Source organism: Anas platyrhynchos, chromosome 1 (genome assembly GCF_047663525.1).
Source record: "Anas platyrhynchos isolate ZD024472 breed Pekin duck chromosome 1, IASCAAS_PekinDuck_T2T, whole genome shotgun sequence".
In the NCBI taxonomy this organism is placed as follows: domain Eukaryota; kingdom Metazoa; phylum Chordata; class Aves; order Anseriformes; family Anatidae; genus Anas; species Anas platyrhynchos.
Genome location: NC_092587.1, coordinates 53,475,585 through 53,491,290, shown reverse-complemented (window position 1 = coordinate 53,491,290; position 15,706 = coordinate 53,475,585). Strand labels below are relative to the sequence as shown.

General features: G+C 38.9%; 1 protein-coding gene across 22 annotated transcripts in view; it reads left to right on the top strand.

The window, feature by feature from the left end:
* Positions 1-15,706, top strand: part of TNRC6B (trinucleotide repeat containing adaptor 6B) — a 139,698-nt gene that overhangs the window by 19,493 nt on the left and 104,499 nt on the right. For 20 of the 22 annotated variants that reach the window (XM_072037333.1, XM_072037347.1, XM_072037330.1 and 17 more), the window contains one exon: positions 2,030-2,128. In XM_072037333.1, coding sequence (XP_071893434.1) covers positions 2,075-2,128 — 54 coding nt within the window. In that variant the 5' untranslated portion in view covers positions 2,030-2,074. Of the gene's footprint in view, positions 1-2,029; positions 2,129-15,706 lie in introns of those variants that run through there. The other 2 variants (XM_072037282.1, XM_072037337.1) reach the window with 1 other exon arrangement.

Below are 15,706 nucleotides of genomic sequence, written 5' to 3'. Positions count from 1 at the left end.
CATATATTGCTAACTAGGTCTCAATCAGCTTTTTTCATACGCTTCAGAAAGTCTTGTCTGAATATTTGATGTGGTTTTTGACAAACACAATGTATTTGATTTGTTAGGTTAAATCTTGGCTTTGAGAAAGATCAGTACATTCACTAGAAGTCATGGTATTGATGCTATGGCCTGTTAATCTCCGGTTTATGAACTCTTAGCAAGCATTTTCTTATTTGGAGAGTATTATATCTATTATGCTTTGTGCTAGCATGTGAAGATGAAGGGTAAGATGGAGCAGTGACAATGCTAGTAAAATAGAACTTGATGTGAGGCAATGCCCATTTGGATCTATGAAGTCTGCGCTGGTAAAATCTGTGTGACTGTGCTATTGAGTGGTAACTTTCTTTAGAGAAGTCTGAACCTTTTGGTTACACCTACAAAAGAAGTAGGTTCTTTGTAGATACTGAATATTCTTGCTTAATAGTTCAGAGGTTCAACATTCACTGAAAAGGGAAATAAAGTTTTTGTGACTAAAGCTATGATGATAGTAGTAGTAGTAAAGTTTTTCTGAGGTTTCCCACACCCATACCTCACAGAGAGAATTTGGTGAGAGTTCTGCTTTATCCTCATTCCTCTTAACCCAGAAAAGGAAATTGCTGTAAGTCTGAAAAATGCTGCTGCTTTGCCTGAGACTCTCTGATATTACTGAACGTAGCCAGCAGTTTGCTGGTTATAAGGCATGATAAGCTGTAAGCAACATTTTGTGGTTTCAGGCCCTTTGTTTGTAGAATATTCTTCATTTCTTGTGACAGCTTAATAGCCATGAAAGATGTTGTCTACCTATGCATGACATAACAGAAGGCATTGGCAGCCTTACCTTATGAACAGCCTCTAACTTTGAAGCGGAAGAGGTACATTTAGGTGACAAATTTCCAAGCTTTCTCTTTTTGACCTCATTTCAATTTGCGCTCCCAAAGTTTCCAGGCTTGGAATTGCTGCAGTAAAGGATGACACAAGAGTCCGTATCTGAGGTGCAGATATGATGCGGAGAGACTTCAAATGGCATTTAAATGCTGGTGCAGTTGGGGAGATGAGCATCTTGAGAGGGACGGTTGTTAAAGGCCAAGGGCAATTTGCTTCATAGTTTTAAGCTTGGTGTGAGCGTTTGCTTTCCAAAGAACTGGAATATGATGGATCTGCTGATAGCAGAAGTTTTGCCTTCTTGACTCAGAGATTCCTTGCTGACTTTATGCTCTGTTACACCTGAAAGATGGCTTATTCTCTGGTGTCGAAGACATTCTAATCTTTGTAGGCCCCCTAACTGTATTGCATGTGTCCATGAGATAACATCCCAAATTCCAATCTTAAAAATTTGACTTTGTTCAGTTGGAACTGCACAGACAGTGTCTACCAAATTAAAAAAGTTACCAGGTAGTGTTGAATACTGGAAACTCTGGGAGCTGTTGGCCTGGGTTAAATTTGAAATAGTGACCTAGAGATGAATGACTTTATCTGTTCCCTGAACCATTTAGAGCCTAGAATATATTTATTTCTAAAATGAAGACAAAGAAAAATAAGAATTTAGAGGTACTCTGGGGTGGCTGGGAATCATAACAGTTTTTTAGACTAATAACCTTTGGATTATCTGTAAGCTGAATCTGTGATGCTTATATGATCACAAAAGCTATTTTCTAATAAGAAAGATTTGCTCAGCTCTAGTCTCTGATTATTCCTTGCTGACCATAGCTTTATTCAGTAAGCACAATGAATGCATAAAATACTCAGCAATGACATGTTTGAACATAAAAAAGAAAGCAGCTTCCTGCTAGGTGCTTTTTTCTCTTCATTAAGTAGAATTATATTTTATCCTGAGTAGCAGATGCCTTACTTGTTTGTGCAAAACATAAATTCAGTGAATACATGCAGAACGTGAACATTAAAGGTCGTAGCCTAGAGTCATTATTTATGTGCACTGCAATCTTGCATAACACTGTTAAAGGCAGCAAAATCATTATTTTAAAAATATATCTTTCTTTTTATCTTCTAGGCAGTATTTTGCATTTCTGCAGAGCTTTGCACAGATCCTGTTCCCATGCAAACTGATGAGGGAGAAATACTGGAGGAAGGCAGTCCCAAGGTCAGTGAGGTAAACACCGCTGTATTTTGGAGGAACACGAGCTTGCTTGGCTGAAACGGGGAATATGTGGAGTGAACGCTGACTACTGGTGGTATTTTTAAGAAATACCTGCATGCAAATAAATAATTTGTATGACCCTGGAGACATTTAAAAATAACGTTTTTAAAGGCTGTTAGGAACACAGGGTTTTTTGTAGCCTGCTAAGGATTGAAAAGTATGTCTGAGTTAGGGCACCACCAGGAAGGAAAGAGGAAACTCTTGAAAAGAAATACTAACTTTGATTGTGTTGTGTTTGTTAGAACTGGAAGGGCTTGCCAAGGTTTTTGTCCTTCCCACCTGCTCTTTCAACTAACTTCAAGAATTAGGCATGTGAGCCCTTAGGTGCAGGAATCAGTGTTTGTGGATTACTGACTGATTGCTTCTCATTACCCTGCACTTGCCAGCATGTGTTTTGTTGTGAGACTGGGTAGGGTGTTGCTTGTAAAGGTATCTATGATACTAGACATACCTTGTAGAGACAAGAGGCTGTTAAGTGTGCTGTTGAATATCGTGTTGGTTGTGTCCTGCTTTGTGCTACTTCCTGAAGATGCAGATATTGAATCGTGAATTACTTTGGTTTGCATAATGACACAGTGATTATCTTATTCTTCAGTGGGTTTATAAATGTATTTTATGGTCCTATCTCAACAAGTGAGTGTTAACTTGGCAACTGATCTGTTGTAAAATCCAGCTCCTAAATTTCGTGAAGGTCCAAATCATTGTAGGCTTGCTTGTAGTTTTCTGTTAACCTACTTAGCAGCTGAAAAAGGAAGTAACTGGAGGACTTAACATTTGTCATTATCGGACTGTAGTTTTCTGAGAGATGCTCTCATGGTTTTATGCTCTAATAGAACGGAAGATTGAGCTCTAGTCATCATCCTAGGAGGTGATTAATTATGTAAACAATTGGGTGGTTGTCCTATATGTACTTTAGGAACTGTGTTAATTTTAAATGGCTTTGAAGGAAGGCTCAATAGATTAGGAATTGACAAAGGAAAACATATCTGTGGATGTACCTGCATCCAGCCAGATGATCGAATGCTTCTCTCAACAAGGATATGATTACACAGATCAGCGGGGGATATTGATGAGAGGAAATGTCATAGTGTAATTAATTACCACTGTTAATAGCGTGGACAATGGTGCTTGCTTTTCATCAAACAGAATTAGTGTGTGTGTGGGCATATGTATTTGTGCATACACACCCAGGTCCGTGTGTGTATATATAGATACATAGCTTTTTTTTTTTTTTTTCTCCTTTTGCCCATGTGGCAGGAAATGGATTGGAGTAACTCTCTTGTGAAAGTTACTCTTTTCCTTCAATTAAAAGCATGCTTTTCTCTGGCATGCTTAATTCTGGGTGTAATGACAGATTATAATATTTATCCCACCATCAGGTGTTCCCAAAATGTACAGAGCTTAAATTCAAAACAAATCTTTTAGACTGACTAAGTGCGTATGTAATATCACATGAAATGATTATCATTTAGAGAAGGTAGGAGACTTGGAATCAGAGCTATATAGAATCAGTATACTTTAAGCAAAATGTTCTGATGACTACACCTAGTCCTTCTCCCCATCCTGTGACATACAGGACTAGTCACTGAAGTGTATCCCCCAGTGTTTCTTTAGTCTGTAAATGTTTGTCTTCCCTTTTTTGGGATGTTTTTATAGCTATAACAGTTGAAGGGTTTGTCCTAGAAAAACTTAGGCAACGTCTATTTCACTATGTTGTCTTGTATCATTAAATGATATACTTCATTTAACAACATCTACATGATCTAACGAGACATTTTCTTAAAGATATTTTTTGAAGAGATTTTTTAAAACTTCAGTAATGCAGCTGAGTTTCTTTCTTTGTGTCAGGACTATTTTTCCTCTCCTCTTCAGACAGATGACATGAATTTTTGGAAGGAATTAATTTTGTGCTTCAAATACATTAATATAATTATCTATCATTCATATTTTATTTGGATCTTTCATTTTTCCCCTTTTATCCATTCCAAAACACTAAGCTGCAAATAAATCCGAAGTATATAACTATTGTTATATTTATTGTTCAGATCAGTGGATCTTCTTATGTTTTTTTTCCAGGTGTTTATACCCATATTTAAGTACTAGGGATCCTTTTGGTCCCCCCTCAGCTTACGGTCTGTTCTCAAAATCCCGTAACTTACCTATTCTTTTGCCTTCACTAGAAAATGATTTTTTCTGAGCCTGTAAAAGATATCTACAAAAGTCATCATCTTCTAGCATTTTATTTCCTATGAACATTCAAGGAAGACATGGAACATTTGGGTGTATTAGCAGCTCCTTTGAAGCTCTTCTCTTAAACATTGTAGAATTTGAGCCTGCAGCTCATAGGTCTTATTATGAGATTATTTGCTGCTGATTAAGCACGTTCAAGCTACCCCAGTGACAATACGTTTGATTATATCATATATGAGGTCAGGTTAAGGCACCATTCTTAGCCTTTGTTCTGGATAATTCATTTCTAGCCAAAAACAGATTTGTGCAAGTGATAGAAAGAATGAAATTACTGTTTGTGGTGATTCATAGCATCTTTTATTGGCTCCACCAGAATAATTATAATGAAAAAGCAGGCAAGATTTCTCTCTTGAAATGATTTCTTCCGTTTTTTTCGAGGGCTTCAGCAACAGTAGTAAAGCTATTGTTGCAAAAGATGGAAGAAAAGATTGTAGAACTCGTTTTTATACCTTTTTGTTTATATCTTGTCACATAAGATCTTATATTTTTACCTAAGATCAATATGAAAAGCCACTTGGTGTTCAAAAAGCAAAGGCCTACGTGTTGGAATGCCTTGCTGTCAGCTACACTTAAAGTATTTCTCTCCAGTAGGAAATGGTCTTGCTGCGATTATGCTTGATACTCTTTTTTCTTTTCAGAATGCAAGATGCTCAGGGGTCTGGTAGGTATTTCCCCACTGTTCAGAATTTCTGTCCTATTGTTGTTAGAGGTAAGCTTGAATCAAGTATTCAGGGGTGTCAGGGTCATCTTGACAAAATTCTCCTTCTCTGAGGTAAGATGAACATCAGGATAGAGGGGTCTGCATACTGCAAGAATTATGGTGCCAGTCTTAAAATGTTTTTAAACATTACATGTGGCAACTCAATGTCATACAGCGGGGACAGAAGGATAACCTACACTTTATTCCTTGTATACTGGCTTGGTTGTACTCTGAGATAACAAGACCAAGCCTTGAGCTGAGAAGATTTTCTTCTGCTTTTGAAAAACAAAAGAACGTGCTTTGTGTAGAGTTGGGCAGGTCACTTTAAAGATTAAATACATGTGTGCTTCAAGCTAACGTTACGTGAAATACGATTACAAAATGTACTCCTTGCTGTCAGGCATCATGAGGAGTGGTGGTCTTGCTTGACTCCAGTTGGCCTGGCAGTATCGCTGAGGAAGTTGAACTTCACACTTGCCTTTGCTCTTGAAAATGGATCTTCAAGAAATTCATTTCTTGAAATGAATGACAGAAATCCAGTAGCAACTTCTTGGCAAGTAAGCTTAAAGAAGGTCATTGGTGGGCTCAGCCCTAACTTTTTTTCTGAACGTTTGTTTTCCCCACTGTATTAATGTATGCATTTTAAATTCATTTTGCAGTTCATTTATACTACTCACGCTGTTTCTAATGGTACAGTGATTGATACTGTATTAGTTGAGTTGTGCTGTTCTCCTTTTCAATTTTGCACACTTGCAAAGCTTCTACGGCTTTTTTGGGGGGTGTATCCTTTTTCCAGCAAAGAGTGGGTTCCTTCCACACCACCCTCACTGTAGGCCTGTTTTGGAGAACCCTACTGTGTTGGTAGCTTTGTTGCCTGTTTTATTTATTTTTTTGGTCTAAACTGGCTCCATTGTTTGATCTCACAGTTTCTTCCTTGTTGTCAGACTGTCAGAAAACACGCTTTCTGTTAGCATGACATCAACGTGGTGAAGACAGCAGGCAGCTGTCAATAGCACCCGTCTGATTCCAATAATCAGATAATACTGGTGCCACAGAGAGGGAGGAGAACGTGTACAAATGCGAGCTTTTTGTAATGTGATTAGTGTTTGAGAAAGTAGTTATTTTTGGCAGACGTAGGAGCTACATTTGACAGGGAATATTGGGTCTGTTTTATCCATGTGATCTGCAGGTAAATATCATACAGCAGTGTATCTTTCACTTTATAAAAAGTGGTGTGGGGGAGTCTGGTTTTCCTTTTTTCAGGATCTTCCCCCCCCACCTTCTTTTCACTTTTTTAATACAAAGTTTTTGCATAGAACCCAACAACCTCTGCTCTTCAGATTATGATTCTTTTTTCTAATTATGGTAGTTGATTTGCCATATTTGATTATTGAGCCTTTTCCATTAGCAGCGTCAGTACTCTGAAGATGTCAACAAGCTCTGAGCTTCTTGTTTGTGGCTGATTTTCTTTTCAGCTGCTTTCATCCATCTGTTAAGGAGTATTGCACAGGAAACACTTCAACTTTGTTTCTCAGTTGTTCCTTTACTGTAAAATATTGCAGGTGGAAGCTAAAAGTTTATGCCTGATTCGGAATATTTTTAGATTTCTTTCAATATTGGTCAGGGTTTTGAGCTTAAGTTCCAAACGTCTTTTTCAAAAAATGTGATTGAAATTTTCATGTCAACTGGTGTAAAATTTCTCCCCTCCCACCCTTGAGGTTCCTCATCTTTCAAACCAAAAGCCTGTGAATTTGCAGGGAAGAAGGAATGTTGGCCCACATAATAGATAAAAAGGTATTTATAAATTAATTTATGATGTTTTTATTTGGTGTTGTATATGAGAGAGGAGGAAAATAGTTAATTCTGTCCATTTTATCCTTCATATGATGAAAATCTAGGTACTCAAAGCTTTGCTGAAAAACGTGACTCCACAGTGTCCACAATAACATGTTTTACTCCTGATAGGTGCAGGGAAATGGGAAAGAAACATTTTGCGCTGGATGCATATTGTTATTTCAAGTTTTCATCAGTATTTATAAAAAATACATAGGAGCAATTATTGAACTGAATAGCAGTCTAGAAATGAGGCTACATCTCAATACTCTGTGTGGCTGTTAATCATTGTTTTATTTCAAGTTGCCCACCTGTTTGTATCTGTCAGAGAGAATCTTCCCCTTGCCTTATTGCCTGCCTGTTCTCATTTTTCTTGCCTCTCGATGTCTTAATTGTGAGCCAGCATTTTCTTTCTGTCTAAATCCCTTGTAGTACCCTGGTGGTGGTGGCTCTGCTTGTTTTATCCAGAGGCAATCACACAGAGGTGATGAAAAGGTTAAAAAGTACACAGTGCTTACTCAAGAATTCAAGCTATTGAGACTAAGGAAATTTAAGCTTGCCAGAATAGCGTTTGTATTTGATCTGATAAATAACGTGTTTTGATATTTATAAACAGAAGCTTAACATTCAGAAGGAAGTGTTGGTAGGAGGAAGAAATGCCAGCTGGGAGGAGGTACCAGTTAATTAAACAAATAAATAAATAAATAAATGTTTCACTAGCTGTGTTTATGAGTAGGCTATGCTCCGTTTTTGATGGTCGTTGCTACTTGATGTAGACAACAGTGCAAAAGTTAGGCTGGTGTCTTTGCTTGGGATTTACAGTTAACATAGTAAGAAGAAAATCCTATATAGGTAGTTAAACTTAACACTATGTCCAAAACCTCGACGCCTGTATATCTGGGCCCTTATAGTACTACTGTTGAGTGATACAGAAATGAGTTTCTATTCAGATGGCACTAAATAATTGAAAACATTCAGGCTGAAGGCCTATACAGTGATGAAATGAGCAAAATGCTTTGTCACTGTAATTAAAAAAAGCTGTTTCTGTTTTCCAGTGTAGTAGTGCCCTCTGATATATGGTGCTTCAAGGCTTGACGGTTTCTCTTGCAGAATGAATCCCTGCTACTCTTGAAAATTTTGGCTTATTACAGAGGTGTACTTTCAATCTACAGGAGGTGTACTCTTGAGTTGTAGGAGTCTAAAGTCTTTGTATAAAATATCTCATAAAGTCTTCTGGAAGTAGAGAGGGGTTCTGCCTAGCAAGCACATACCTTGAGCTTCTCCAGAAGGGCAGCAGTTTAAGAACAGTTCTGAGCACAAAGATAGTTTTTCACAAAAGAAACTAATGTTCTCTTCTTCATGCCCTGCTAGCTTCATCTTTCTAGCCTGAAAATGTTAAAACTCCTTAGTAGAGCAATTTCAAAACCAAAATCTTTGCATAGTGTGGATTTAAAAATAAAAATGTATTAATCTCTCAATGAAGCATGGACTTGGTTTAAATCTCAGGTTAATAAAGTTGTCCTTGCGTTTAATGACTTATTCCTAAAACTTGTAAAGATGTTCCAACAGATTCCTCTTGTTTTAAAGAGAAATTAACATAATCCGTTAAGGGGAGTATGACTTTGTTTTTTGCTTTTTCTCTTGAACTTTTAATGCTGTGGCCAACAAAAGAACCTAATAACACTTTTATAGGAAACACTACATAGGTGGACCTTTCTACAGCGGGGGGGAAAAACCTGCTTGTCAGTTTATAATTTTGATCCTTGAAATTTCAAGGCATTGTAGCAAAGACCTATCAATCACAATGCATTATCAGGGTCCGCTGGCATTACAGAACAGCAATTATAAACAAGGTAAAGTTGTTGAGGAATTTCCAAAGAAGAACATGTAATTAGACAGTGCTACTTGAGCTATTTTAGGAATGCCGTTCAGAGCGTGGATGCTTGGGCATTCTTAAAGGGATTCAGCAGGAAGTGCAAGATTTTGTCAGTTGGCTCTATTGTTTTCTACAAGGGCAAGATGGATTACTCATTTGAAACCTATTTACCCGTAGCGAAGACTAAGATTGCTAAAATGTAGATACCAAGACTGAAAGACGACTCCTTCCATTTTCTTGCCTCCATATACCCTGAAGTGCTATTAAGGTACAAAAAGGAAGGTTAATATGAGGAGGTATTTTCTTTCTCTTGGCAAACACCATCATCTGCCAAACTGACTTTGGGATCAGTAAGGACTGCTGCTAGACGATCCTTTGATGCAGCCTTTTCATATGTATGGTTCACGTGGAGGATATGTAATGGCCTGGAAAGTCATTGCAGTGAACAGGTGCAAATCTGATATCTACACGAAAAGATACTTCAGTCTCAAATAAAATTCAGTTTAAACTCACCTTTTCCTTTATTCTAAAGGTTCTTTCTTTTTCGTAAATATTTTTTTCAATAAGGTTTGCTTGGCTAATAGCATCTCTTCAGCTGAATACAGCAGATTGTAATACGTTGCAAAACAGACAAAAAAAAGCTTAAAAAATGCTTTAAAAAGGAAAGGAAAAAAAGGCAGTTCTGCATTTGGGAGCTATCCTGGTATAGTCCCTCTATGATTTTTGGGGCAGAGATGGTCAGGGCCATCACTTTGTAGCTTTGCTCGTCTCTTTCCATGCAGGTGTGCTATTGGCACCCAATTCAAGGGCTGGCTACCACCTTTTCAGAACCCTTTGATCTCTTTTCCTTCAGTATTGGCTTTACAACGGCGTTGGCAGTGGTTGTAGTCCCTGTCAATGGGGCATGTTAGAGAGCCTTTATAATCAGCCACTTCAAAATCATAGGATGGCTCTGGTGGGAAGGGACCTTAAAGATCATCTAATTCCAACCCACTGCCATGGGCAGGGACACCACCTACTAGATCCAGTTGCCCAGGGCCTCATCTATTCTGGCCTTGAACACCTCCAGGGATGGGGCATCCACAGCCTCTCTAGGCAACCTGTGCCGATGCCTCACCGCCCTCTGAGCAAAGAATTTTCTCCTAACTTCTAACCTAAATCCCTCCTCTTTTAGTTTAAAACCATTCTTCCTTGTCCTGTCATTATCCATATGAGCAAAGTGTTGCTCCTCATCTTTTTTGTAAGTTCCCTTCAAGTACTGAAAGGTTGCAATGAATTCCTCCTGGAGCCTTGTCTTCTCCAGGCTGAACATCCCCAGCTCTCTCAGCCTTTCCTCACAGGAGAGCTGCTGCAGTCCCTCAATCATCTTTATGGCCCCCTCCTTTGGACCCACTCTACCAGCCCCACATTCTTCTTGTGCTGGGGGCCCCAGACCTGGATACAGGTCTCACAAGGGCAGAGCAGAGGGAGACGATCCCTTCCCTTGACCTGCTGGCCACCCCTCTGGTGTCAAGCTTTTCATCCACCAAAACCCCCAAGTCCTTCTTGGCAGGGCTGCTCTCAATGAGTTCTTCTCCCAGTCTGTACTCCTGTCTGGGATTGCCCTGACCCAGGTGCAGCACCTTGCACTTGGACTTGTTGAACCTCATTAGGTTCCCACGGGCCCACTTCTCAAGCTTGTCCAGGTCCCTTTGGATGGCACCCCTTCCTTCTGGGTGTCGACTGCACCACTCAGCTTGGTGTCATCTGCAAACCTGTTGAGGGTGCACTCAATCCCACTGTCTGTGTCATTTATAAAGATATTCAACAGTACCGGTCCCAGGACAGACCCCTGAGGTACATCAGTCCTCACTGGCTTCCACCTGGACATGGAGCCATTGACCACCGCTCTCTGGGTGAGGCCTTCAAGCCAACTCCTTACCCACCGAATGGTCTACCCATCAAATCCATCCCTCTCCAATTTGGAGACCAGGATGTCGTGTGGGACCATGTCAAAGGCATTGCAGAAGTCCAGGTAGATGGTGTTGGTTGGTCTTCCTCTGTCAGCTGATGCAGTCACTATCATAGAAAGCCAACAGGTTGGTCAGGCACGATTAACCCTTGATGAAGCTATGTTGGCTGTCCCGGATCAGCATTGATAAATGTTTTCAATCTTACTGTCTTCTGGCAAGCTGAGGGGGATAGGTGTTTGGGAAGAAATTCGAGCCACAGGCAGTAAAGCTTTTCCTGACCCTTGGAATATCTGTACCGCTTATAGTCTTGGGTTGATTCATCAGAAAGTGAAAAACTGAGTGGTCTCGCTGACCTCATCTATTTGCAAGATCCTAAATGAGCAATTCCATTTTCAGTGGGTGAACTAGATGGTTATAAATTTATTTCAGTTCCTCGAACTATTTTTTCCCCTCTCATTGCCTGTGGAAGAAATGGAGATGTGGTTTGTGGAGAAGGCCTTTCTTTTCTTCTTGCAACTAAAAATAGATGTGATGGTCTTCATCGTTACAGTAGACTGGAGAGTGTGTGGACAGCTAAAGGCACGTGTACTCTGCAAAGACATTGTGCAATGTCAGTTCCCCTGAGGGTAAAAGCAACATTAAAAGCATGTCAACATTTCCTGTCACTGGTTTTAAGCCAACTCGCTCAGACGTTTGGATGGTAGACAGGACAGTGTATTATGAAGAAGGGAGAATGTGATAGCTGTCTACAGATGCAGTAAGCCTAGGTGGAATTAGATTTCTAAGAAATTTTATAGAAGTACTCCTATCAATAAAATCACATCGATAGGCTTCAGCAGATACAGAGCTTCCAAGTGTGATTCCTACACAAACAGCTCTGTTAACATTTGAGTTGTTGTTTGAGGGCAAGTTTGTAATGTATGGAAACAAGAAAAGCCCGGGTTCTTCTTCGGGCATGATGCAATGCTGCAGTGGTTTGGTGGTCTGTCAGATATCCCACCAACTGGAATAACCTCAAGAAATTAGGAGAAATTATGTAAAAGCCCGCCATCAACATTGTCAGTGGCTCTCGGGGCTGACTGACTTCAGCACCTCTTTGCCGGGGTTATGTCACTTTGGGTCAGTCCTAACAAACAGCAGAAAGCAGCATTTGTGGCACAGTGAAAGTGATTTGATGCATGGTGCAAAAGTGTAATTTAGTTCTCAGTAACTGTGATTATCACCTGCTTTCTCAATCCGTTAAAAATTCTTTGTGCCAGTTGTCCTTTGTGGTAAGGTGCCATCTAGCTTCCCAAATCTAAGGGGGAGAAAGCAGTTAACTTGTTTTCTTTCTTCTCTGTCAGGGTGGCTAACAGTGTGCATATTAAAATATCAGCCACTTACAGATGTCAGTTTAAACCGCTATAACTTGTTCATGTGTGTCTGCACCATAAATAGTAGATTAACTATAAACTGAGTCGCCTAAATACAGTCATCAGGCAGCCTACAGGTGGCTGTTCAGAGTAGTGGGGAAAAGTGAATTGTTCAGGGGCTTTGAGGTCAGATTTTCCCCCTAAATTTATGTGAAGTATGAAAGATTTTTTTCCATTTTCCAGAGTTGCAGCAGTTAGCTAGAATTCATGCCTTGTGAAATGCAGATAGTCTTTATATGAGGAATAATACAGATAGCTAAATAAAATACGTGAATTACTTGTATCTTACTAAATCCAGATTTTTCTGGGATCCATGTTACATATGTACAGAAACATAGAGGGATGGAGTCCACTATCAGCTGTGGCACAGGACACAGACAGCACTTCTGCTTATATTCAGAAAACTAAGCAGTTTGAGCCTGAGATCGCTGAACTATTATTAAAAGCTTTTAAGTTGAAGGTATCAGAAGTCATTCTGTCATAGCACAACTTGGGTGGCATAAAGAAACCTCTTTGGTGGCTGAAGGTATTACCTTCAGTATCTCTTGCTGCAAACAGTTGGGTAGCTCAGAGTGCCTCCAGACCAAGATTCAGGTGAATTACTGTTTATATTCATGAGTTGTAGTTTTTCAAATACTTTGCAGCTAAGTAATGTTTTTATTTAATTAAAAAAGAATTATTTAATCTTGTCTGTACAGTAGGAAATGTTGCTGGGCTTCTGACCTTTTTAGCATTTCCAATGTGTGCGACTCTTGTCATTATATTCATAAAGCTGTTTGTTTTAAGCTTAGCAGGGAATTCTTGTTAAGCTGCTAGGTATTTCAGAGAATATTAGATAATAAAAGCATCTCAAAAGTTAACGTAGAAAATAGGACAGTTTATTTCTGGAAGTACAGATGATTAGTTGGAGTTGGTGGTAGAAGAAACATCCCTAGTCTTGTAACCGCTAATGCAGATTTGATGCTTAAGTGAAACATAAATTACATATTCTGAGTTACATAACTTTGCTATTCTTAAAGATTTATTGAGCTGCTGTTGATAATCTGTCCTGTTGCTCTGTAAGGGTGATACATGCTTAATATATATGTTACCATGTTGGCATTTATAGTTATTGTAAAATTTCCCTGAGTCAGGAATTAAAGTACCATTAGGCTGCAGATACCAAACACAGGTGTTAGATTAGTGATTTTTAAAAAGTAATTATACAAGTGTTAAGTAATTATACAAGTGTTAAGTGTGTTAGTCTTCAAAAGAATAGCCTGTGCCTTACAGGGAGTGCTGAATGTGATTGTTATTTATCAGTAAAATTACAATAGTAAGTTTTCACTTCTCTTTTTACTAACAGGAAAACCAGTTAAGGCTGTGTGATGGTAATAACATTGAAAGGCTCAATCTAGATGCTGATGAGAAACTTCAAGAAAATAGTGAGTAGGCTAGGAGATAGTTGACATCTTGTGTCAGTATTTTTTTGAATAATGGGGCTGTGTTTTGCAAAGAAAAAAAAAAAAAGTGTGTGGTAGAAATAGGTTCAAGTAAAAACTGAGTAACATCACAAAGCTGAACAATACTGCAAAAACCTCAGAGGGTCCAAAAATTCAGGTAACTTTTCCCAGGTATCTTGTTGCTATGATTTTCCTGTATGCAGTTCAGGAAAATGCTTTGTTTTCTCACTTTAGGAAAAGGAAGGTAAGGGACTGTGTTTTTTTTTTTTTTTTTTTAACTTGTATACAGTGATTCAAACTTCTTTGAGTGTTTTCATCTGTGTGCTGAAATTTTAAGTTTAATCTCGAACATATATTTTGGGACTAAGTGTTGCTATTCTTTGCATGGTTTGAGATGCTAGCTAGCTCAACAGCAATGCATCATCCTTAAAGGAAAATATTAAAGTGTTTGCAGCTAAATTGCACGGATTTTAATAAAGGAAGGTAAATTTAAAGGTTAATTAAACACATTTATATCTGTTGGTAATGAGTAACCTTCACTGAGTTTGTCCAAAATGCTTACATGAAGCCAGGCAGAGAGGTGACTCAGCTCTGCTTTCACTTGTAGTAGTGATTACGTTTCTGTTACACCTGGGATTGTCTCTGTTTGATATTTCCGACAAGTTCTTCTAACTGCTCAGCATTTGTAGAGCTTCCTCAAATGCTAGCTGCCGTGACTGGTGACTAATTGCTTGGATTTTAACGAAGTATTAGCAAGACAAAAGAAAAGCTGATGGCCTACTTATGGTTGCTCTGTTGCAGCTGATGAGTGGGAAGGCGCTCTGGTCTAAAAGTAAGTAGTTGTGATGAAGCACCAAATGCATCATTCTTAAACTGGACCTGCCGTAGGCTGTGTTGAAATTAACAGTTAAATTTAAGCATGGGAAGTAAATTGCCACGATCTACAGACAGCAGCTTTTGACCTTGGCTGGTCCTCAGTGAAGGAAGTCTAGTTATATGCTAGATAAGGTTTTCTGTTCATCCACTGGAGATGCTAATAAATGAACATTCTTAAAAGACTTCATCTCCTGTTCGCTCAGGTGGCTGGCCGGTCTTTTTATTAATAATCATTTTTAAAAAAAGTTACGAGAATGACCTATTGAATGACTGGAAAAAGGCTGTGATAACAGCTGTCTCGTGAAGGTGCATTAGTATGTTTTTATGGCCGGTGAAGGAAAAAAAAGACAAAATATTGTTTAAAAATCTGTAGCTTTTCATAGCTAGTGTAGGATTTCTTACAAACGTTCACCTTTTTCGTGGGAAGGTATTTGGTTTCTGTTACGCTCGGTTCAGTTTTGGTGGGCTAGGGTGTTTAGTGGAGGTGTTGAATCTTGCTAGGAAAGTGTGCTTTCTGAAATCAGCATTTGGAAAAGATGAGAGTTTTGCTGTAGAAACTTTCTGACCCTTCAAAATATGTCAAACTTGACTATCCAGGAACTCCAGATTAATCAAATCCCTTAGGGTTTCACTGAAAACCTTTCTAAAAAGCTTTGTATATAACTGATAACAGCTGCTGCACTGATTGGAGGGGGCGTGAGTACTAATTTTGTTATGTCCAAGATCCTTCTGGTATATCTCGCTCTTCAGAAACTAAGTGTTCAGGTGTTTAATCGTGAGTAGCTTTTACAAAAATACCAATTGTTTTATGTATTTAGAACACTCAGTATATTTTGTCAAAATGTGGAAATTCAGATGCTTGGATTTTAAAGGGGGGAAAAAAAGCTTTGAAATAAAAATTAAGAAATTAAAAAAAAAATTGACAACTTGCAGTTCCTTTTTTAACAGATGCGGGTTTTCTATTGACTTTCCCCCCTGCTGTTTAAGGGTCTATTTCTGGTTCCTGCTTCCAGCTGCCAGAATCTTGAAGCCTTTACCACCTCTTGCCAGGAGAAACAGGTGTGGAGCGCGCTTTCTCTGATTCCTGGGACCCATGTCTCCCCCTGCAGTCCTTTTAAGAGAAACTAACATGCCTAAGACCCTCAGCTATTCAAGCTTTTCTTCTTTCCTTGGGAGAACTACACTAGAT